The 24,217-nt window shown below is 33.6% G+C and overlaps 1 protein-coding gene across 4 annotated transcripts in view; it reads left to right on the top strand.

Moving 5' to 3' along the window:
- The window catches only part of LOC127278969 (odorant receptor 22c-like), a 32,030-nt gene that overhangs the window by 4,853 nt on the left and 2,960 nt on the right, over positions 1-24,217 (top strand). For 3 of the 4 annotated variants that reach the window (XR_007842571.1, XR_007842570.1, XM_051300968.1), the window contains exons 3-6: positions 18,643-18,760; positions 18,841-19,096; positions 19,249-19,365; positions 20,821-20,911. Coding sequence is in view for 2 of the 4 variants with exons in the window: in XM_051300968.1 (XP_051156925.1) it covers positions 18,643-18,760; positions 18,841-19,096; positions 19,249-19,365; positions 20,821-20,911 (582 nt within the window). In the remaining 2 variants the exon portion in view is untranslated. The remainder of the gene's footprint in view (positions 1-18,642; positions 18,761-18,840; positions 19,097-19,248; positions 19,366-20,820; positions 20,912-24,217) is intronic. The other variant, XM_051300969.1, reaches the window with a different exon arrangement.

The following is a 24,217-nucleotide window of genomic DNA, read 5'->3' as shown; positions in this document are numbered from 1 at the left end:
CAACATTTCTGACAACGAACGAAGCAAGAAATATAGCAAATATGTCAGAAGTTAATAATATGTAAATTTTTTCGCAAGGAGAAAATTAAAACCGACACATTTCAATCCAATTGACCAATTGTAAAATTGTTTTTAAGTATTTGGTTCAGGCAATGTTACAGGAAACTTTATAGTTTTCTATATAGTTTCCTACGTAGGACCCTACAAAGGATGTCACAAGAAATAAAAAAAGTGATTAAGTTTTGATTATTTTTTTTAATTATGTCATTGTTGCCTTGCACAGTGGCCGATTTCCCGAAAAACCTGGCCAAAAGTCAAAAAATTTTTTTTAGAAATTTATACTTTTTATTATTGAATATTATAAAGGAGGGTTCACTGCATAATTTTGCGAAAAAAATTACACTTTTTTTATCACCAATTTATTATGTGAACAAGTAAAAGTGATCTTTGCCAGAGATTTACTCAGAACGTTTCATAACTATAAATTTTCGTCACAGTTAAAATAGTGAAAATATACTAATATACAGCAGATTTTTGAATATCTTTTTTTGGGAATTATTAACAAAGGTGTATGAAATAGGTTGAATGTATTTATCATCACATTTAAAACGTACAGTTTTTAAAAAATGACATTAAACATCGCTATTCATGGCTACGATTTTTGTATTGTTTTATCAACGTAAATCATGAAAATAGTTGTGAAATCCACCGATATCCGCGCCCTACCTGGTATTATCATAAACTAGAATATATTTTTGATTCATTTTAATTGAAATCAGCTGCCCCAAGCTGCCCCTGCAGTTTTGGTATCACTTTTTATTTCACCCAGCGCGGTTTACCGACAGCGCGTTGCACCGGCCGGCGGTGCAACTGAACGTGAAAGACTGACTTTTTCTTCATTCGCATTCGCTTTAAACTAAAATTCTGTAATTTAAAAAAAATAAACTCTAACACATATACGCAATTTTATAATACCAGCAAATATTTTGGATCCGCCATATTGAATTTGATAAAACAAATGTAAAATTTGATTTCAGAAACCCAGTAAACGTAAGTATACTAAGTTTGGTTAAAATCGTACCATTTTTTAATTTTTAGCAAAGTTTTTTAAAATCTAAATGGCCATTTTGGATCCGCTATTTTGAATTTGACACAACCAATGTAAAATTTGAATTCAGAAGCCCAAAAAACATGGGTATACCAATTTTGATTGAAACCGTATCATTTTTCGATTTTCAGCAAAGTTTTTTAAAATCTAAACGGCCATTTTGGATCCGCCATTTTGAATTTGACACAACCAATGTAAAATTTGAATTCAGAAGCCCAAAAAACATGGGTATACCAATTTTGATTGAAACCGTTTCATTTTTCGATTTTCAGCAAAGTTTTTTAAAATCTAAACGGCCACTTTGGATCCGCCATTTTGAATTTGACACAACCAATGTAAAATTTGAATTCAGAAGCCCAAAAAACATGGGTATACCAATTTTGATTGAAATCGTATCATTTTTCGATTTTTGGCCAGGTTTTTCGGGAAATCGGCCACTGTGCCTTGCTTGTTTTTCGATTTCTAGTATTCTGGAGAAATATTTGAAAATGGAGGTACTGGGGATTGAAACCGGGTTCGATGCGCGTTAGCTAAAGACCCTATACACTAACAAAACTACCGACTGCGGAGGAAAACAAAAATCTTCCTCACACTCTGTAAGTAGAAACTTTAGGTTGCAGAGTGTGAGGAAGATTTTTCCTTTTCTCGGCAGTCGGTGGTTAGGTTAGTGTGTAGGGTCTTTAGCTAGCGCGCGTCGAACCCGGGTTCAATCCCCAGTCCCTCCAAATTTATTTTAAAATATTTCTCCAGAATACTAGAAATCGAAAAACAAGCAAGGCAACAATGACATGAATAAAAAAAATAATCAAAATTTTTTTAATTTTCATTTGTTGTGACATCCTTTGTAGGATCCTACGTAGGAAACTATATAGTTTCCAGTAACATTGCCTGAACAATTTCGTACAGTACCCTATTGTAAATTCCTGTATGAGATCCCGCATAAGATCACTTATGGTTCGGTCACCCTAGCCGGATTCCGATAATATACATCATTATAGTTGAGTCTCCTTATTATTACTTCTTCTTCTTCTTAAATGACTTGAGGCGATGCCAACTGTCAGAACAAACAAACGAGTGAAGAAGAGTTTTAGTCAGAAAGTTGATAAACCAAATATTACATCAGTCGACGTGATAGAATCTCCAGGTAACGAGAGGATTCATCAGGGTTGAGTCATAGCAGCTCTGGGTCCGCGTCTAGTACTTTGCTCTTTGTGTGGTATTGAGTTGGAAAGGGTTAGAGAGGGAGCGGAAGGTTGTGTTCAAAGCATCGCGCGAGGCAAAACGTCTCAAATAATTAAGTGAGTCGATCTGTCCAATTAAAGTCTTGAGAAGAGGAAAGAAAATTAATACACGTGTCGACTACATGCGAATATTGTTTACACCCAATCAAAGCTTAAATTAAGCTCCAACTTATGGTCCAAATCAACTCGCACACCTGTGATCAACTTTCTCCCCCTCTCTAGCTTTCTTTAAGTTGAAGTTAATAGTGCGTCAATTACTTTGATACGCGCGCAGAGCTAAGAATCCATTCGCAAGCCTGTGGAGCAACACTCAGGGACACTATCACATCAGCGAGAAACTTGGGCAGTCATTTCTGCGGGGAAACGCAAAAACAGAACAGAGGCCCAGATTCCCCGCCGTTGCTCAGGTCATGCCATACATGAATATGAACTTCATAGTGACTGATTCCTACAGTAGAATCACTTACATGAATAGGCCCAAGAACGACCCGGGTTCGAGACATCACTCATATCACGATCCTCCCGTTCCAATGTGCCTGCCGAATTCTCTCGCAAGTTCCATGTCAGGGAAAAAAATCGGTACATCAAGTGGAGCGTCCCTAGGGTTCAGTTCGGGAAAACGTGTGCTCAAAAATTCAAGAAATCTCGGTCTGCTTGAGTCCAAATTAGGACAATCGAACAAAATATGGTTTAAGTCTCGCCAGTCCGAACCGCATGAACAGCCCAGAGCCACGTCCATGAGGAATCTTGATAAGTGTTCCGCGGTACAGATATGACCTGTTCTAAGTCTGGTGATCAAATTTATTTGTCTTCTTGGGAGGTTTACACTCCCAAACCAAGGTCTAGGAGAATCACAATGTATTCTGGCAAAGTATCTTGTTTGTTGTTGGGCGGGGCTCACATATGGCCACAGACTGGTTAGCCATGCTTCACCATCCGGATCCAGTATCTCAGACTTACAGTCCTGAGAAGGAAGAGGAAAGTGTATTCTGTTCAGGCGAGAGTTGGTCATTTTAGCAATCGCGTCTGCTCTGTCACTGCCGAATAGACCCGAATGAGCCGGAACCCATAAAAAGCTTACTCGATTTTCATCCGCTGATGTTTGTATCGAATTTATGAGGGACAGAATACTATATACAAGATATGGGTTTTCTTTGTATGCAAAGCAATTTGAAATTCTAGATAGGGCCGATAGAAAGTTAGAGACGATCAAAATCGGTCCTTCAATATTTTCCTCCGCAAATATGATGGCTTTAAAGATGGCATAGAGTTCTGAAGAGAGTATAGAGGCACCATACTGAAGTGTAATTCCAACCGAGTAGTTGGTATTCTCAACGAAGAGAGCTGAGGCAGATAGGACAGATTTCCTGTTATGAGCTCCATCTGTATATATGATAGTGGAGTTAGGATATTTCTCTCTAATAATTAGTTTGAGAAGTTTGGAAGGATGAGGATCCACTCTAAGAAGATTACCTGTAGTGAGGTCACACTTAGTTGGAGTGGAGAGTACTGTCCAAGACCAGTCGTAGTATGATGGGCGTACTGTTCGAGACATAGATTTTAGGACAGGAGTCGTACGATCATAAGCGTTTAATAGAGACAATCTAGTTTTGTTTAGGGAGATACTCGGTAGGATGGACTTTTCACTAAGAAGCTGCAGTTTAGGGATAAGAGGATTATCTCTTCACTTATAGTTTCTTAAGAGGAAATTGTTGGATAGGAAGACTCTTCTAAGAGCTAACGGGGCCTCCCCAGCTTGCGAGAGAAGGATCGGCACCGGGGTAGAACCCATGCAGCCCAAAGAGATTCTAAGGGCAGAATTTTGAATTTTGTACAGAATTTTTAGGTTGGTAGGGACTGCATCAGCAAATAAGGGTAATCCCCATTCCAATATGGACCGAACAAGTCCTCTGTAAACCATCAAGGCGAGAGATGGAGAGGTTCCCCAGGTGACTCTAGAAATAATTTTTTATAGGCCTAAGGATCTTATTGCTTTTTTTGCGGTGTATTTAATATGTGGTAGCCATGAGAGTTTTCTATCTAATATGATACCGAGATACTTCATTGTAGGATCAGGATTAATATAAATATTGTCAAACCGAATCCGGAAATCTTCAAAAGATGTTCTTGATCTGGAGAACCCAAGAAGCACGTAATATAACCTCAATATCAAGGTAATATTACATTTAAGATTCGTAATATAACGTTGTAATATTACAGTAATCTTACAGTGATCTTAAAATGTCCGCCTCAAGGTAATATTACCGGTAATGTTACTGTAATATTACGCGCTAATATTAAGGTAATATTACAGTAATATTATGCCGTAATATTAAGGTAATATTACAAGAGAATATTACAGTAATATTATGGGAACATTTCTTTACGACAAAAATCTACCCATCCAGGGAATCGAACCCCGAACTCAAAGCACACGAGTCCAGAGTTTTACCAACAAGCCAAATTGACTTATAATATATTTACGTTTTTTATGCTTTATGAATAACTCAAATCAGTCTGTAATATTATTGTAATATTACCCTTAATATTACTGTAATATTACCGTTAATATTACAGTAATATTCCCGGTAATATTACCTTGAGGCGGACATTTTAAGATCACTGTAAGATTACTGTAATATTACAGCGTTATATTACGAATCTTAAATGTAATATTACCTTGATATTGAGGTTATATTACGTGCTTCTTGGGAAGATACAACAACAAGTCTTATTTATGGCAACATAAATAAGTACATAATATATTTTGAGTTTGTCGGTAGAATAGCAGTAATGCCCCGTAGATAGAGATTAAACAACAAAGGAGAAAGGACGTCACCCTGGGGAACACCCACACCACAAAACCTGTCTTCTGTTCCATCATAAGAGAAGGAGAGATTTCTTTTAGAGGTAATGTGAGTTATAAAATTAATTATATTAGGGTGGAATCCCAGGTTGATAAGGATTCTGTTAAGGATGGAAGGGCGAACTGTATTAAAGGTCCTTTTAATATCTATTAAATTGGCTAAAGTGTCCAGCGAATCAGAAAATCCATTCTGTATGTCGGAAACGAGAGTGGCCACGCAATCCATAGTAGATCTTTCTCTTCTAAAGCCAAACTGACATTGAGGGAAAAGGCGAAGAGCCTCCACCCTGTGATCCATTCTTCGTTGAATAATTTTTTCGAAGAGTTTCGAGAGAATAGAGGTGAGATAGGGCTGAGTTGAATTCATTTAGGGAGAATGGAGTAAAATTATCTTTATTGAACTGAGAAGGAGTAGGGAGAAAAGGTAAGTGAATCTTAAAAGTATAAAGGATAGACAATACCTTGTTGACAAGTTGCGGTGAGCAATTTGAAGTTAAAAATGTCTTACTATACAATTTGACCAAAAGTTGAGATTTAAAACTTATTATCAAATCAAAATTCCAGAGTTGTTTGTTTGTAGATCTTGAGAGGATTGAATTAATTGTGTAGTAGCAGGAAACATAGGCAATTGTTCTTCTTACAAGTTCATTGAAAAGAATGCGTAAAGTTGCAGGTGGTGATAGCTATGAGTACCTTTATAAATTTATCCAAAAACTCTCAAAGATTTCGAGAAATTTAATAAGTCAATTGAATATGATGAGTCGGTTGACCGATTTTAATTATTTATTTCACTTGGGTATAACAGTTGGTTATCAATTCTTAGCGAGGTAATTCCTCACTTATATATACGTTTAGAAATATACTCTAAAGCGGTCTAAAACAGACTCTCCTTATTATTACTTCGTGAATGAACTGTTGCTCACCGCAAGAAGACTAGAGACAAGAGGAGTAACTCAGGTGGTGGGGATGTCGTCGAAAGTGAGGACAGTGAAGGAAGATTCTTTCTGCATAGGTGTTTCGTGCGGTAACCAAAAATGGTTTACTGCGCAAGTATATATAGAGCCATAACATAGCAGAAGAGAATGTATCAAATCGCACAAGGCAATTTGATGATAGAGAGGTTATAAGTAATAATAATATTATTAATTATTATCATTATTATTAATCAGAATAATATTATTATTACAGTTCTTGGCGAATTTTCTAACTGCAGTTCAAGGTATTTTATATAAATTGCAGGTCTCGGATTATACGACTTTTTCCAATTTTTTTTTATAAAATACGATTTTTTAGACTTATTTTAATAAAATGCGATTTTTTAAATAATTTTGTTGACAAATTACCGTCAAAACTAAAAACTGTAACAAAATTTTAAATCCTAATATATTGCTTAAATCATACTTCCAAAAATTATAAAAATGGAACTTTAAGAATTTATTTTAGAAATTTGTCCTACTTAAATAAAATTTTAAAAATTTGTCTTACAATTAGTTAGATGATTCTTAAATAATCGGAATAAATTTTGATAATATTTATATAGAATTATGAGGCTGGCTACACCGAGAGCCAATCAGGAGTGTTAAATGTAATCTTCTGACGCACTAAACAAGTGTACAAAATTTTGTGTCTGCGCAGAATGTTTGTGTACATCTGCGATCATGGTAGAGCTCCTCGTGAACAGCAACATCTGACGCACGTGTTGCTTTCGCTTGCAAAATTTTAAACCGTTCTTAGGTCTTTCTGTGCTCAGTGGTGCTTTTTATCGATCTCAGCGAGTGCTGAGTTCCTCTTATAAACTCTAAGCGTATTTATACTGCCTGCTTCCCAGGCGGATTGTATGATGCGAATGCTCCACGAAATTGGCAGAGCATTCGTAGAGCACGAGATCGAAATTGAAACTTTATCTAAAATGTATAAAAATGATGAAATTGCTAATATAATTATTAAAATCAATAAGTTTTATGATTTAAAATGATACATTTTTTTACTAATATTTCCGTTGAACAAATAATTTTGCTTTTGATAAAAAAAAAAATAGAAAAAATTTAAAGAAAAGAAAATAAGAGTGCTGCCACCTACCTGCTAAAAAGCGCGGCTCTATTGACTTTATCGACAAATGTTGACAATCAACTGCAATATATTGGCGATTCAAACAGCTACACTAGCGCCACAGTTGAACTAATTTAGGCGTGACTCGCTCTGTAGCACTCCATGTGTTTTAAATTATTTTTTTTTATTTAACGCTTAAAAATAATTTTACAAACGCAATAAAAATATCAGAATAATTAAATAATTTGAAATAAACTGTCAAAACAGAGACTGCTTTAGAGCGAGTCACGCCTAAATTAGTTCAACTGTGGCGCTAGTGTAGCTGTTTGAATCGCCAATTGAAATTAATAAAAACATAAAAATTTTATAATTATTCAACAATAATCATCTTAAAATGCATAAAACTTATTGATTTTAATAATTATATTAGCAATTTCATCATTTTTATACATTTTAGAAAAAGTTTCAATTTCAATCTCGTGCTCCACGAATGTTTGCCAATTTCGTGGAGCATTCGCATCATACAATCCGCCAGAGTTCACAGGCATTACGTCTTTTTTGTAGAGATATTTTTTAGGTTAGAGCGAGTCGTTGGGCTGCTCATGTGTAGCCGAGGCATGGCCTCTGGCTTGGAGGATCCGATGGATTTCAGCGAGAATCCTGGTCCAGATGACATTGGGTCGGAGGAAGAGAGAGCTGCGAGAGGTTTGCTTTCTATTCGCCAAAATATTAAAAACATAAGATCGCGTCAAAATTCAGATTCGTCACTGGATTTAGACCATAATTTGAAACGTTTACGCGACCACGAGCTTCCCAGCGACCAATTTACTTCCCCCCTAAACAAAACGGCGGAAAAATTAAAAACCTAAAAAAATAATTCGCTTAACGAAAGTAAATTTCTGCAGTACAAAAACTTAAACAAAGGTAGTTGTCCGCTTTTCATTCAACGTGATCCGAAATCATCAGATGCGTCAAAGGACCTTAATCACGTCTGAATTGGTAAAATACTGCACAATTTTTACCCAGGTAAGGTAGTGAGTATTCACCCAAGCGGTCGCGGTAAAGTTCGCGTCGTGATGAACAGTGGTAGAGCGTCAAATCAGATCGTATCCGATACTTCTCTGAAATCGAGAGGCTTAATTGCAATAATTCTTTCAAGTTTTGTCACGTGCCAGGGAATCGTGAATAATATCGGTCTTGATATATCCAGTGAAGAGATACTCGAAAACGCGGAAATTATTGGTCATAGCAACATAGATTGCAAGATTGTAAACGCTTTGCGATTCAACCGCAAAAAGGTCGTTGATAACAAAGTTACCTACGAACCATCTACCACCGACCTTTTGACATTTCAGGGAACCACCCTTCCAAAGTGCGTCGCCATCTTTACAGGAAGTAGTCCTGTTCGACCGTATGTACCCTTCCTTAGCATGTGTCTAAAATGTCTGCGTTTTGGTCACATTACAAAAAATTATAGGTCAAAAACTAGGTGTCACCAATGTGGCAGTACAAACGAACATGATGAATCCAATCCTTGCCCTCGCGCATTAGAACCTGCGAAATGCTTAAACTGCAACGATTCGCACAAAACAACATCTAGACAGTGCCAAGAATATTCATTTTAGAAGGAGATTAGATATTACGCAACAACACATAAAATGTCATTTGAAGAAGCCAAAAGAATTCTTCGTCCAAATAAAAATTTATCCAGTAAATTCAACTTCTCTGATTTCCCTAATTTAGGAGATTCGCCAACACCCTCCACAATACAACCTGACAATGCTTATTCTCAAAGACGTTCTTTTGCTCAAATATCTTCTTAAAAAAATTCCCTCTCCAATTTTTCCTACATCCAAAGAACACAAATCACCCAAAAACACGAAGAACACATCATCTTTTTTTGCAACCAATTGGAACAACGAGAGTTCTCCTAGTCCGTTGCCTAATGGCTTTGCCCTTTCAAACATTACACACAATACACCAACACAGTCATCATCATCTCTATCCGACTCTCACTCTTCTTCAAACACAGAGTCATTTTCCTTTTTCACATGTCTCTGATAAATCTTCCAACTTACCCCTTGAAACTGTAAAACATAATCAAGCACTTCTCACAAACATTTTAGAAAACCTTCGCCTTTTACTAGGTCCTACATTGCAAAAAGATGGCCAATCTCCCTAGATTAAATCTGCTCCAATGGAATTGTCGTGGTGTCTCTAACAAGACTCACGAAATCCAAAAACTCTCCAACGAATTCGATGTCCTCCTCCTGTGCGAAACATACCTGAAGCCGAATAAACGCGATAATCTTAATACACTTAAATACTTTAATATTCTTAGATTAAACAGATCCGTTAATAAGGGTGCTGGTCTTGTGATAGTTATCCATAAAAATTTAGTCTTTACGAGAATTAATACAATTTTTTCCTAGGAGGATATGTTTGAGAGACTAGCGGTGTCCATTGATTCTTCTTTGGGAAAACTTTTAATAATTTCAGTTTATAGAGTCCCGGGTAAACAAACGCCTACACTGGAACCTCCAACCATTGCAGCGCGCGAGTCTTATGTGCAATGGATTTTGATATCGTTTTACTTTGTGGAACTTTTTTAAAATCTAATAAATCATTTTCATTAAATTCCAACTTTAACATTATTAGATCTGATAGACCTAACTTTAATCGGGGTGGTCTAGCAATCACAATAAGAAAGGAAATTACCTTTACCAGAGTTTTAAATATTCTCAATATTGAAAACAATCTGGAAACGCTTTCTATTTTAATTGATACATCTATAGGTAAATTATTAACTGTAAATATTTATAGAGTTCCTTCTGATGGTAGAAGAATTTCTGAAAATACATGGAATAATTTTTTGCAATCAGCTTTTGCAGTAAACTTATCCGGAATTTTCATTGGAGGTAATTTCAATTCACACAATTACATGTGGGGCAGCTCTCGAAACTGTCCAAACGGTGAAACTCTTTGCTCAGCCCTCGAAAATTTAGACCTTATTTGTTTAAATGACGGTAAAACTACTTACGTCAATAGACTAACTGAGTCTCCATCGATCCTGGATCTAACCTTTGTAAGTCCTCAGCTTTTTATTCACTGTGCACAGGATGTTTGGAATGATTCCATGGGAAGTGACCACTATCCCGTCGTAACCAATTTAAATGTTAGAATTCCCATATCAAAATTTTACTCACACAAATATAATCTTAAAAAAAACCGATTGGGGCGTTTTTCCACAAATTTAAAAACCTCTTTCACTTCTAGAGCAGATAAAATTTCTCCAATAACTAATCCAATTTCAAGTTATAAAATTTTTATTGAATGTATTAATGAAGCAGTTCTTTCTGCTTCACCACAAAATTCTCAACCTAACTTAACCAATAATAATAGTAATAATGGTGGTAATTGGGATCCGAAATCTTGTGTAACTACTCAACCCTGAACCCACTTGCGGCAACCATCTTGCTGTTTTGTCTCCTTCATTATACATATGTTAGACAGAGACAAAATAAAAAATGGCTACCGCAAGTGGGTCGACACCAGATGGCGTATCGCAGTTCTGTGGTTCCCAATAACAATAAGAATAATAGATTAATCAGACGTAAACCTTTTGTCCCTGCACCTTGGTGGAATGAAGAGTGCAATAACGCAATTAAAGCTAGACGTGAAGCATCTGTCAACTTCAGAAAATCTTCTAATTATGAGAATTAATTAGAGTATAAAAAATGCGAAGCAAAATGCAAAAGAACCCTTAACGAGGCTAGAAGAAATTCCTTTCGTGAATTTTGCAATTCGCTCAATAGAACCACCTTCATCACTAAAGTATGAAGAGTTGTAAAATATTTAAAAAATAGATTTACACAACCTTCCACAGGTTCTTGTTCAGCTGATACTGAAACAATTAAAAAATTACACGACTTAGTAAATGATATGTGCCCTTCGACAGCTTTTCATGACTATTTTCCTCAAGGTTTTCAACCAAATAACTTCTTAGAATCACCTTTTAACATTTCTGAATTAAATATAGCCATATTAACTCTTAAACTAAAATTCTCCCCAGGATTAGATAAAGTAAATAACAAAATAATTCAGTGTCTTCCTAAAGAAGCAAAATCATTATTATTAGAAATTTATACACTGAATTCTCCCAAGAGAGGACTTCTGAAGAGAGGACTAAGTAGTGACGCGGCGCGGTAAGGAGTGAGGGGGGAAGAGATGGGCGGGATCAGAAAGAGGAACGTGAACTCAGGAGCGTTTGTTTTTAGTGTACCTTTCTCGCGTAGTGTTTTACATACGTAACAGAATGTATTCTGTTAAAAAAACACATCTCTGTGATACGATATACGGCCCTGGAGTGTTTACAATTTTCGGCGTCAAGGACGAATTCCGTAGAGAGGTCCAAGACTCGTTCTGTCCTCTCTTCGGAGACTCTAGTGTAATAACGTTCTTTTATCAGGCAATATCCCTCCTTCCTGGAACGACTTTTTGGTTTTCTTTATTCCAAAATCTACTCCGGGTAAATTTCGGCCCATCGCTCTTGCTTCGTGTTTACTTAAGCTGATGTAAAAGTTAGTATACAATAGACTCAGTTGGTTTTTAGAACATAAAAAATGTTTATTTTAATATTAACGGTGAGTTGACAGGTCTCAGAGTTAGTACTGTGGGTCTTCCCCAAGGATGCATTTTGAGCCCAATACTTTATTCTATTTATACACGTAAACTCTTCAACCTCCTTCCCCAAGGCTGCATTCTAGCTGAATTTGCTGACGATATTGCAATTCTCGTCAGATCAAAAGATCCCCATCAATGTTTAAGAATACTTTAGGATTTTCTCAATATTTTTTCGACATTTCTTTTTAACAGGGGCTTAGAAATTTGCCCGGATAAAACAAAGCTATTACTTTTTAATAAATTAAAAATAGATTTAAAAGATCCTACTCTTTATCTTAGAATTAATAATGCCAATATTTTTCCCTCCACACAAGTTACATTTTTAGGAATTGTTCTCGATTATAAATTAACTTTCCATTGCCATTTAAGGTTTCTCCTTGGAAAACTCTGTAAAACTTTAAATGTCATAAAGGTTTTGAGAGGGGTTTGGTGGGGTTCTCATCCCTTGAGGGGTTACGCCACCCATTGTCGTATCCCTTCCACTGAAATAGAAACTCGTTTCTAACCTTAAGAAACTTGTCATTCTTTGGCTCCGAGCTGTAGAGTAAAGATTGTTGAGTTTTATACGCAAATTTTAATATTAAATAAAAATGTCGAAAACTGTGTGCCCGGGTAGAAAAGGTTCTAGAGAATATAAAGGTCGTCCTTGTCGATCCAAGAAAAAGCATGTTTTAAATAAATATTTAATGGAAAATGAAGAACATTCCACAAGTGCATCTGCGAAAAAACTAAAGAGCTTGGCTGACGCAGAGATAGTACTTGATGCATCCTTCGGCTATCGGATTTTAAACTTTACATCAGTTTTTTCTGTAATCAGTAGTGCTGTACAGTGTAAAAAGTGTGATAGTGATGTTACGTTTACTGAAACGTCGAACCGTGGTCTTGGATTTAAATTGAAAATCTCATGTTTGAATTGTGAACCAATTTACGCTTATTCATCTCCTCTTATTGACAATAAAGCGTATGATATAAACAGGAGAATTGTTTTAGCTTTTAAAATGCTTGGAATAGGATTGGCAGGTATTGAAAAATTTTGTGGAATAATGGATTTGCCAAAACCTATTTTCCATTCGTTTTATGATAAAATAGTGACCAATATGAGAGATTCTTTTTCAATCGCCCAGCCCAAAAAGTCAATGTTCTGGGATTGGCTTCATACTTTGGTAAATTTTTGTCCTATATGATAGTAATAAATCCCTAAAATATAAACTCATTAAAAAAATATTTGTAGAAAGTAGAGGGGGTTGAAGTTTTGACGTTAAGGGTAACATTGTCATTTTCAAATCCGTATAACTATGACAAAAGTTAATGGATTTTAATTCATCTAGAAAGAATTTTAATGCATTTTTCACGTACTTTTCAAAAATGTATACAAAATTTAAAAAAAAAAATTTTTGACCTCTTTTTTTTTAAAATCAACCCTTATTTTTCGATTTTCACCCCTTCGGGAATTTTTTCTTTTTATTGGAAAGCTGAGGTTTTTTCCCATGAGCTATGTAAATACGAAAGTGGGACAACAATAATTTTGTGAAAAACATAATATTAAATTAGGCGGTGCCTACCTAAATTCTCAAAGATGATCTCCAGGTATACCCCTTATCGGCACCGCCTACTTTAATATTCTGTTTCTCACAAAATTATTGTTGTCCCATTTTCATATTTACATAGCTCATGGGAAAAAACCTCAGCTTTTCAATGAAAAGAAAAAATTCCCGAAGGGGTGAAAATCGAAAAATAAGGGTTGATTTTTAAAAAAAAGAGGTCAAAATTTCTTTTTTACATTTCGTATACATTTTTGAAAAGTACGTGAAAAATGCATTAAAATTTTTTATAGATAAATTAAAATCCATTAACTTTTGTCATAGTTATAGGGATTAGAAAATGGCAATGTTACCCTTAATGTCAAAACTTCAACCCCCTCTACTTTCTACAAATATTTTTTTAATGAGTTTATATTTTAGGGATTTATTACTATCATATAGGACAACAATTTACCAAAGTATGAAGCCAATCCCAGAACATTGACTTTGGCTGGGGCGATTGAAAAAGAATCTCTTATATTCATGTTGTTGCGAAGAAAATTTGTGAACTATCAATGAAACGTGCTGTTGAGGAGGAAAAACAAGCAAGTTTTGAAAAGGCTGAGGATGTACTTACCGTATCAGGAGATGGAACTTGGAGAAAACGGGGTTTCTCTTTTCTTTTTGGCGTTACAACAGAATGGGTACACATCTGCGAAAAGTGAAAAAGGAAAATAAAGGTCTTGGTGGCAGAGGAAAATTAACTGGAAAACTTATTGACGAATTAACTGTATACTACGGCTTTGCAATTAGACGAAACACTGATTGCACTATAAAAATGAAAAATGCAATTTGGGCAACGTTTTTTCATAAAATTTCAACCAACAATAAGCCACAGCATCATCTCTGCCCTCCCGGCGAAAACTCTTGGTGCAACTGGCAAAAGGCGAAAGCTTGTGGAGTTTTAAAAAATTATGATCACAAAACTCCACTACCTATAGTCGTTCAAGATGCCATCAAACCCATCTATGAACAATTAAGTGACAATAATTTATTGCAATGTTGTTAAGGAGGATTCACACAAAACAACAACGAAAGTGTTAACTCTGTGATTTGGTCCTTGCGCCAAAAGTGACATCCAGCGGTGTAAAAATCGTTGAAATTGCATCCTGGATTGCCAGCAGCCTATTTAATGATTGACATAAAAATCTCCTCTTGATTATGGAAGTGTTAAATTTAAAAATCGGACCAAATGCACAGCGAATGTGCGAAGAAATTGACCAATACCGAATATCCGTCGCCAACCTGAGAGCGCAGGAGTCGACAAAGGAGGCCAGAAAATTAAAAAGAGCTCAACAAAAAGAATCAGAGAACATTCTTTCCATTCTAGAAGAAGAGTATTATGGCTCAGGAATTGCTGATTAAATAGTAAGTTAAAAAATTATCAAGTTATAATACACTAAAGTATATTTTTTTCTTCTTTGGAGTTTTTCTCGAAACCACATTTTTCGAGACGGTGTACACGATAACTCAAAAACAATTCAACCGATTGACTTGCAAATTAATATACATCTTCCTAAATAGATTTTCCACAGAGTGACGTGGGATTTTTTCGATTGAATAATTTGAAAATTTTTTATCCAATTTTTTATACGGTACTTTTAGCCCAAAAAAAGTCAATTTTTGAAGTGCTTCCATTTGCGTAAAAATTTTTTTTTTTATGGCTTCGTCACTCTGTTTAAAATTTGTCACTTTTTAAGAAAAATATTGTTTTACTTGTTTCAGACAAAAATTGAACTGCCAATCAGGTACACCATCAAGGAGTGCTCCGGAAAAATTGATCCACGCCAATACTTATATCTCCGCCATTTTTAATTAAAAACCATTTTTTAAAAATATTTATGAAGCTTAATATATGTATTAAAGCATCAATAAATGTAAATAAGTCCTACCTCTAACAGTTTTGTTAAAAAAATTCCTAAAAAACCATCCGATTTTCATGCGTTCAGGGTGGCGTAACCCCTTTGGCATTTTTCCCTCCACACAAGTTACATTTTTAGGAATTGTTCTCGATTATAAATTAACTTAGGATTGCCATTTAAAGTTTCTCCTTGGAAAACTCTGTAAAACTTTAAATGTCATAAAGGTTTTGAGAGGGGTTTGGTGGGGTTCTCATCCCTTAATTATTCTTACTATTTATAGAACACTGATACGAAGTTGTTTAGAATATGGTTCACACATTCTCAATTTTAAAAATCACTCCTTGTTTTCCAAACTTGGGAAACTTAGAAATCAAGCTATTAGATTGATCTTCGGGTATAGGATGTCTACACACATTAACGTCATGTTGTCAGAATCTGGCGAACCTCCTCTTAAATTTAGATTTGATTTTTTTGCAAAAAAATATATTATTAAAACTCTCTCGAACCTTAATCACCCCTTAATAAACAAAATTAATAATTTACTCGAAATAGCTACTCAATCAAACCGTTTTGGAATTTTAAATATTTACTCTCTTAATAGCCTATCGAAGAGCTAAAGATTTTAGTCAACTTATTAATAAATCATACCGTCACTTCTATTATGAATTTCCTTACAGTGATCATATTTTCAGACCTCAAATAGTTACCGACATAGGTTCTATCATTCAAAATTCCGTTAACCCTTCTCTTCTCTTTAAAGATATTTTAGATAATGATTTTAAAGATTATTTGTGTTTCTACACTGACGGTTCCAAATCCGAAAACGGCAGACTTGCAGGATGTGTCTCTGTTTGCCCATCAGCACAATAATTATATACAATCTTGGAAAATAAATAATCACGCATCTATTTTCTCCATTGATGTTTTCGCAATCCTAATTACTCTAGACTATATTAGAGATAATAACTTTAAAAAAGTTGCCATCTTTTCTGACTCCTTGAGTGTTTTACAAAGTGTATCATGTCCTAATCCTAGCAGCATTAAATCACACTTGATTTTACTAATCAGAAACAGATTAGCTACCTTATCTTGGCCTTGTAACCCTAACTGAATGAAGATCTAGAACACATTTTTTGGAACTGTCCTAGATTCGATCAATTTCGCCTTAAATTGATTCTACGACTCTCTAAAGCCTTCAAATGTATTGATCTATTTAATAGTGACATTTTTATTTCAAACCCGTCTCCAGCAATTAATTCTTATGTTTTTAACCCATTAACGACCGCCAGGACGAAAAATTTACCTTCACTTAGCAGCTGTTATTTTATATGAAAAAATAATTCAAAAAATTCAGGATAGCCCATTTCTGACGTAAAATTTATCGCTCTTTTCGATTCTGAAGTCCAAATTTAATTATAATTAAATACTTAATATTTATAACAATTTTATTGCAAAAAAACATGATTTTCTGCAAAAAAATTTTTATTCAAAAAATATTTTGACATGGAAAATGACAGTTAATTTGCTCCGGAACCCAAAATATCGCGTCCTCGAATACCCAGCTACAAAACTATATAGTTGTGAATTTCAAAATTTAAGATGGCATACGACAAAATGGCGATTTTCCACTAAAAAAAATTTTAAAAATACTATTTTGCAAAAAATAATATATTGATGAATTATTTTTATTTCTGCACTATATACTTATGTTTTTTGGGTCACTAAACACGAATACGGTATAAGGTTTCAAAAATTCAAAATGGCGGATCCCATATGGCGAACAATTTTTTCAAAAACTCAATGGATTTATCTGAAATTTGTTACTCGGGGATTTTTGGGGTCGCCGGTTACGAAACTGAAGTTACTTTTCAATAATTCAAAATGGCGGATCCAATATGGCGGACAGTTATTTCAAAAACTCAATGGATTTATCTAAAATTTGTTACTCGGGGGTTTTTGGGGTCGCCGGTTACGAATCTGAAAATACTTTTCAATAATTCGACATGGCGGATTCGAAATAGCCTACAAATTTTAAAATTCACCGAATTTGCTTGAAAACCAATACTTATTGAGTTTTTGAAAAAATTGTCCGCCATATGGGATCTGCCATTTTGAATTTTTGAAAACTTATACCGTATTCGTGTTTAGTGACCCAAAAACATAAGTATATAGTGCAGAAATAAAAATAATTCATCAATATATTATTTTTTGCAAAATAGTATTTTTAAAATTTTTTTAGTGGAAAATCGCCATTTTGTCGTATGCCATCTTAAATTTTGAAATTCACAACTATATAGTTTTGTAGCTGGGTATTCGAGGACGCGATATTTTGGGTTCCGGAGCAAATTAACTGTCGTTTTCCATGTCAAAATATTTTTTGAATAAAAATTTTTTTGCAGAAAATCATGTTTTTTTGCAATAAAATTGTTATAAATATTAAGCATTTAATTATAATTAAATTTGGACTTCAGAATCGAAAAGAGCGATAAATTTTACGTTAGAAATGGGCTATCCTGAATTTTTTGAATTATTTTTTCATATAAAATAACAGCTGCTAAATGAAAGTAAATTTTTCGTCCTGGCGGTCGTTAATGGGTTAATTACTTGAAACAAACCAACTTAAGCATTTAAATCCAACTTTGACTTATACCATTGACACTTACCGGATCATTGCGAGATCTACAGTGACATACTCAGTATAACGCCAACGCATGCACGTTTTTAAGACACTGAACTTTTTAATTATAAATATTAAATAATTATAAAATTATTAAAAACCGCCGAGAAACATTTGCATTAAAAATTGTAAAGTTAGAAAACAGGGATAAGAGGAACATAAACCAAACTTTTTGTTCGCGATTCGTATCAATGCTTTGATGACGTGTCACTTCGCTTGCGAAACAACGTGTCAGTCACGCAACGCAAACATTTAGGAACATATTAAAGAAAGGCCTTAGAATGATGGCCAAAACATTTTGCTTATCGTCCGCGTCCACGATGAGAGAGTCGGCCATTTTAAATTGGTGCAAGTGGCTGTCAAACGAGGATATGCCTGCACTTATAAAGAAAAATATTGTTCAATACACGTTGCCTCGCGAGCGTAATGGGCAAAACGATCGTTTGGCCACTTGTATCGAAATATACTAGTTTAGATTCAGTAAAGCATACAACCTCTTAAAAGGCGGTTAGATGAGTGTGTGTTTGGAGTTAATTTAGAATTTTTAATCATTTAAAAATTACAATTTTATGGTAGATGAACGTTGTTTTTTGGAAAATGCAAGATGACTGGGATACATTAACAGAAAAAGATGAAGTCGATACTCTACACAAATATGGCAGAAAATGCAATTTTTACTCTAAGATATTCAGTTGTAGATATTTTCTTATTAGAATAACAATTTTAATATAATTATATTACTGGTTTAAGTTTTTTAAGTATATAATTTTTCAGATGGACTCTTTGGAAATGTTTCATACTACATAATTTCACATTTCAGTACTCTTGTGAATAACATTGTAAAAAATAGTAATGAACCAAGACCGTTAATTTTTCTAACCGATTTTGGTATAGATCCAGAAAAATACTTCTACTTTATATTATTCCACAGTTATATAGCTGCCTTCGTTTGTACTGCTGTGATTGTTAATGGAGATACAGTTCTTTTAATGTTTCTTGAGCATGCTTGTGGAATATTTGAAATAATAGGGTAAACTCAATTACTGGTTTTAATTGTTATTTACATGGTAAATTATTTTTCTGAACATTAATTTAATGTTTATTAATATATATTTTTATTATTTAGAATCAATAAAGTTCGTTATTATTTAATTTGTAATTTTTAATATTTATTGTTCACAGAAATAAATTGACTTTTATCATAAATGAAAATCCTGAATCTGGATATAATATTAATTTTCGAAAAAAGCTACAGCAAGAAATAAAACTTTGTGTGACAATGCACAGAAAAGTTCTATTGTTTGTATTTCAAAAATTTTATCTAAAATTGATTAAATTAAGACCGTGGAATACAGTATGTAAAGTTGCTTAAAGTCTAAGGTGCGAGTCTTCTGTAATCTACGGTCTCAATTATTACTTTAGGAAGTAATAAATATAAATTATCAATTTATAAACTTTACATTATACACATTCCCACACAGCACAAGAACTCACTGCAATTTTACAGCAGACTTTTCAGTGGGCAAAAACCATGTAATGATAAAATGTTATTGTACTAACAATAACCTTACTATATATGTCAACAGTGACCTTATCAAGTAAGCTTGCAGTGGACTTACCTTGTTAGGTTACTCTAGCCTTACTGTGTAAGATCACTGTATGGCAGACATTTTAACCCTAGAAAGAATAACTGGGGTGTCTAGATACCCGCAGCAAAATTCAAATTTCGACAAATTTGGAAAATTTTTCATTTTTGCAAGTTTTTTTCAACTTATTTTTATTTCATCAAAAAATCAATAAAACTATTTTTTTCCTTACTAAAAAACCAATAAAAATCACCATTTATAATTAGTTTTTTGTCAAATAGAAACATTTTAACACAAGTTTCAAGTTGGGGTGTCTAGACACCCCAGTTACCTTTTAGAGGGTGAGAAAATTCATTTACTCCTTCTAGGGTTAAGTTTACATTAATCTTACTATAAGTTAACATTGTTAACATTCTTACAAAACTAACATGTAAGTCTACGGCGGTAAAATTGCAGTAAGTTCTTTTGCTGTGAGGAAAGTAGGTATCTGACGTGAGTTACATTTTATACATTTTTTCACTGTATTTAATTTTTGTACAAAGAAATAATGTAAGGTCACGCCATTATATTTTATCTAGGGTGACCAAATTTCCTTTAAGCTTATATTAAGCTCTATACATACTTTTCGCTCGAATGGATTTTTTTAAGCAACAGTGTGTTGTTGGACAAGACTTTTGAAAATTCGTCGCAAGACATGTTGATATTGAATTTGGCAAAACTAATCGCGGAAACTGTCTTTACAGTTAGTCGCGACTTTTCTTCGGTCCATAGATTATTTATATAAGAAAAAAAATTCATTAAAAATTAAAAAGTTGCGCTCGGAAATTAAGGAGGACAAAGGAGGACAATATTTTTTTGGAGGGCGGTCATCAAAAAAGGAAGACAATCCTGCAAAGGAGGACGTCTGGTCACCCTATTTTATCCCTGTTTTTGAAAGAATCAATTTTTTTTAAAGAATAGTCCGCAACGACTTTATTCGAAATGTAATATGGTCTGACCCTATATTACATTATCAATTTTTGGAGGTTGTCCATAATTACGTCAAACATTTTTTTACTTTTTTTGACCCCCCTCCCCCTTAAAGTGTGACGTAATTTATGGACGACCCCTTAGTAAAAAGAATAGCAAAATACATTATTTAATTAATTGAAATGTTTTCCTTTTCGAGATATGTCAATGATGTCCAGTCTGCTTATTCAACTGCTTACCTTTTTGTATTTGGGCTCAGTATAATTGACTTAAGCATCACAGGTGTCTTGGTAAGTATATTATACACTCACAATCAATCCTCTCAGTCAACCAGAGTGACTGGGAGCAAGGAAGAATTGTTTACTAAATCTCAAGTTATAGATAGAATAAATAAAGGAGTAAGGTACCAGTTCATGCTCCAAGATGAGGAACCGGGTTCACTGAGAGGGTTGACAATAATAAAAAAAAAGTTTTTACTTATGAGTCATTTCATTATTATATTTCAACTAAAGTCGTTGCCGAGCCGGGAGGAACAATTCGCCGAGCACTCGGCTGGATACTCTAAAGTCAGTCAAACGACCAAAAATGTTCGAAAAATTGAAATTCGAAATTTTGATATTTAAAACGTATTACCCTGTTTGATATAAAAAGGCGCATCTTTTTTCCCTTTGACTTTTTTCATAGGAGAAGCAATTCCGTGGGATGTGATCAAAAGAATTTTTGATGATTGGAGCAATTTTATTGAAACTTTGTGAATATGTTTCTTTATTTGTATAGAATGAAAGCCCACAAACAATTTTTCAAAATTTTTTGAGATATCTCTAATTAAAAATTTATGTCATTTTTTTGAAAAAACTACCTCTTCGATTTCAAAATTTTTTTTCTACTTATTGCCTATGATGTTAAGAATAACTTCTCTAATTTTCATAATGGGACAGCAAGAACTTTGCGAGAAAAAAATTAAAACCGGCGCGACGGGACGTGCGTATCTTAGTTTTCACGTTCATTATATAGTATGGAGACTTGCAAAGACAAGACAAAAGTTGTTCCAAACAAAAAGATCAACATTTTTGAAACCAAAAAATTGGGCCCGGGGCCCAATGTTGGGCCATACAATGGAAAAAGTGGTTTTCTTAAATGAGACCTCTAATTTTCAGTATCAAATTCGTAATCTCTATGAAATTCTGCGTTCAGATATGTTGTAGGGTAAGTCCGGGGGAGTTGGCCATAGTTTTTTTAGAGGTCTGTAAAAATAAATAGAGAGTGATTTATGTATTAACTTTTATTGCTAATTAAACATTGAACATTTAACTTACAAAAAATAATAGAAATGAGAAATTTTTTAAATGCAAACAATCTTAAAATTAATATTTCTTAAAAAACGCGTTTGGCCATCTCTCCCGGAATGTACGGGGGAGATGGCTATAGGCGTACGGGAGAGATGGCCAATACTTAAAATCATTCTTTGGCTTTTCGCTTTATCAAAATTTTTAATTTAAAGGGATTAAAGTCTTTTTTTCTTGTTCTGACTACATTTCGAACATTTATGATTAAATTCAGTGCAATTTTCATAAGCGCTGTCTGTTTGTCTGTCTCACCAACACAACAAGGCTACAAGGAATTTTTTTGAGATATCAGAGAAGTTTCTAATTTATTTTTGTGTCCTGAACATGATTCCGGGTTCCAAAATTACGTATCACGTCTGATGGATTTTGAGTAAAGTGGGGATAAAGTCTCCAAAAACCGTGTTTTTGAGTGTTTTCAGTATTTTTTTTCCTTAACCTGACGTGATAGAGACTTCTATATAGGCTTAAATTAAAGCTCATATCTTACACATTAAGACTCATATGCGCAAGGGAAAAAAAATTTAAAATTTAAAAAAAAAGGTTCAAGTCACCTATAAATATTTTTGAGGTATTTACCCCCATTTTTTCAAAATTTCAAAATTTTTTTTATTATGCGCATATGGGTCTTAAAATGTACGTTTTAAACTTTAATTTAAGCCTAGATAGAAGTCTCTAGCACGTCAGGTTAAGGAGAAAAAATACTGAAAACACTCAAAAACACGGTTTTTGAAGACTTTACCCCCACTTTACTCAAAATCCTGACTTCATACGCAATTTTAGAACCCGGGATCGTGTTCAGCACACAAAAATACATTGAAAACCACTCTGATATATATATAAAAAAGTCTTATTTTGTAGACCTGTATTATGATTGTTTATAAACGTTTTTAAGATTTAATTACACAATAGTGATTATTTTATTTGATCATAATATTTAAATTTGAAAATCTTTGTTGGAGTGTCTTGTTGTAATATATGTCATAAAAAATGTCATTTGCCACAGAATTAATATTTTTTTTAGCGAACACAGGAATCTCAAGGATGCCAATAACTTAAACAGTATGGCCATCTCACCTCGAAAAAACATGGCCATCTTTCCTAATGTCAGGAGACAAATTGACACAACTAAAATTTAAATAAATAATAAAATTTTTGAATAAATATAAATTTATGACAATGCTTGGGTCATGTGAAGTTTATAACAAATCAAATATTTTACTAACGAATAAAGTTACCGTAATTCTGAAGTTAGTAATTGAAAGTTAACGTAATTCCGCATCCAACGAGCCCTATATGAAGTATTTTGGATAAGTAGATTGTTAATAAACAATTGCAATGTTAACTAATTGTTTATTAACAATCTACTTATCCAAAATACTTTATATAGGGCTCGTTGGATGCGGAATTAGCTTAACTTTCAATTGGTAAGTTCAGTATTACCATAACTTTATTTGTTTGTAAAATATTTTATTTTTTACTAACAACAAGCATCCAAAAGCCCTATATGAAGTATTTTTGTTCAATTTTAGTTAAATAACAATAAAAAATGAAATATCTTACAAACAAATAAAGTTATCGTAAATCTAAACTAACCAATTCAAAGTTAAGCTAATTCCGCATCCAACGAGCCCTATATGAAGTATTTTGGATAAGTAGATTGTTAATAAACAATTAGTTAACATTGCAATTGTTTATTAACAATCTACTTATCCAAAATACTTCATATAGGGCTCGTTGGATGAAGAATTACGTTAACTTTCAATTACTAACTTCAGAATTACGGTAACTTTATTTGTTTGTAAAATATTTGATTTGTTATAAACATTAATTAATTAATTAATTAATATCTCAAAAACTTTAAAAGATCCCACTCTGAAAATTACATGTTTTGTAGGAAATTAGTCAAGCTTTCCATTGAGATAGTTAAAAATAATTTTAAAAAATCCGATTTTGAGATAAACGTAAATTAACATTTTGACCTTGAATTTCAAGGTCAAATGTTATTTCAAAAAAAAAAATTTTATTAACAGCGTGTAGCCCGTCAAAAAAGCTTTAAAAATCATTATATATATGTTAACTTTCATGCATTCTACTTATAAATATTGTACATTGAAAAAAATTTTTTTTTCAAAAGTCAAAAATTAAAAACGTTGTAATTCAAAAACTATTTTATTAAATTCAATAATAATTGATTTTTAGACTTTCACCAACAATAACAACATTTTAGAAAAGTATGGATTAAATTCGAGA

Source organism: Leptopilina boulardi, unplaced genomic scaffold (assembly GCF_019393585.1).
Source record: "Leptopilina boulardi isolate dan_hultmark-lab unplaced genomic scaffold, ZJU_Lbou_2.1 LbouV2_213, whole genome shotgun sequence".
NCBI lineage: Eukaryota > Metazoa > Arthropoda > Insecta > Hymenoptera > Figitidae > Leptopilina > Leptopilina boulardi.
Note: the sequence above shows the minus strand (reverse complement) of the source record. Positions and strands in the feature narration are given on the sequence as shown.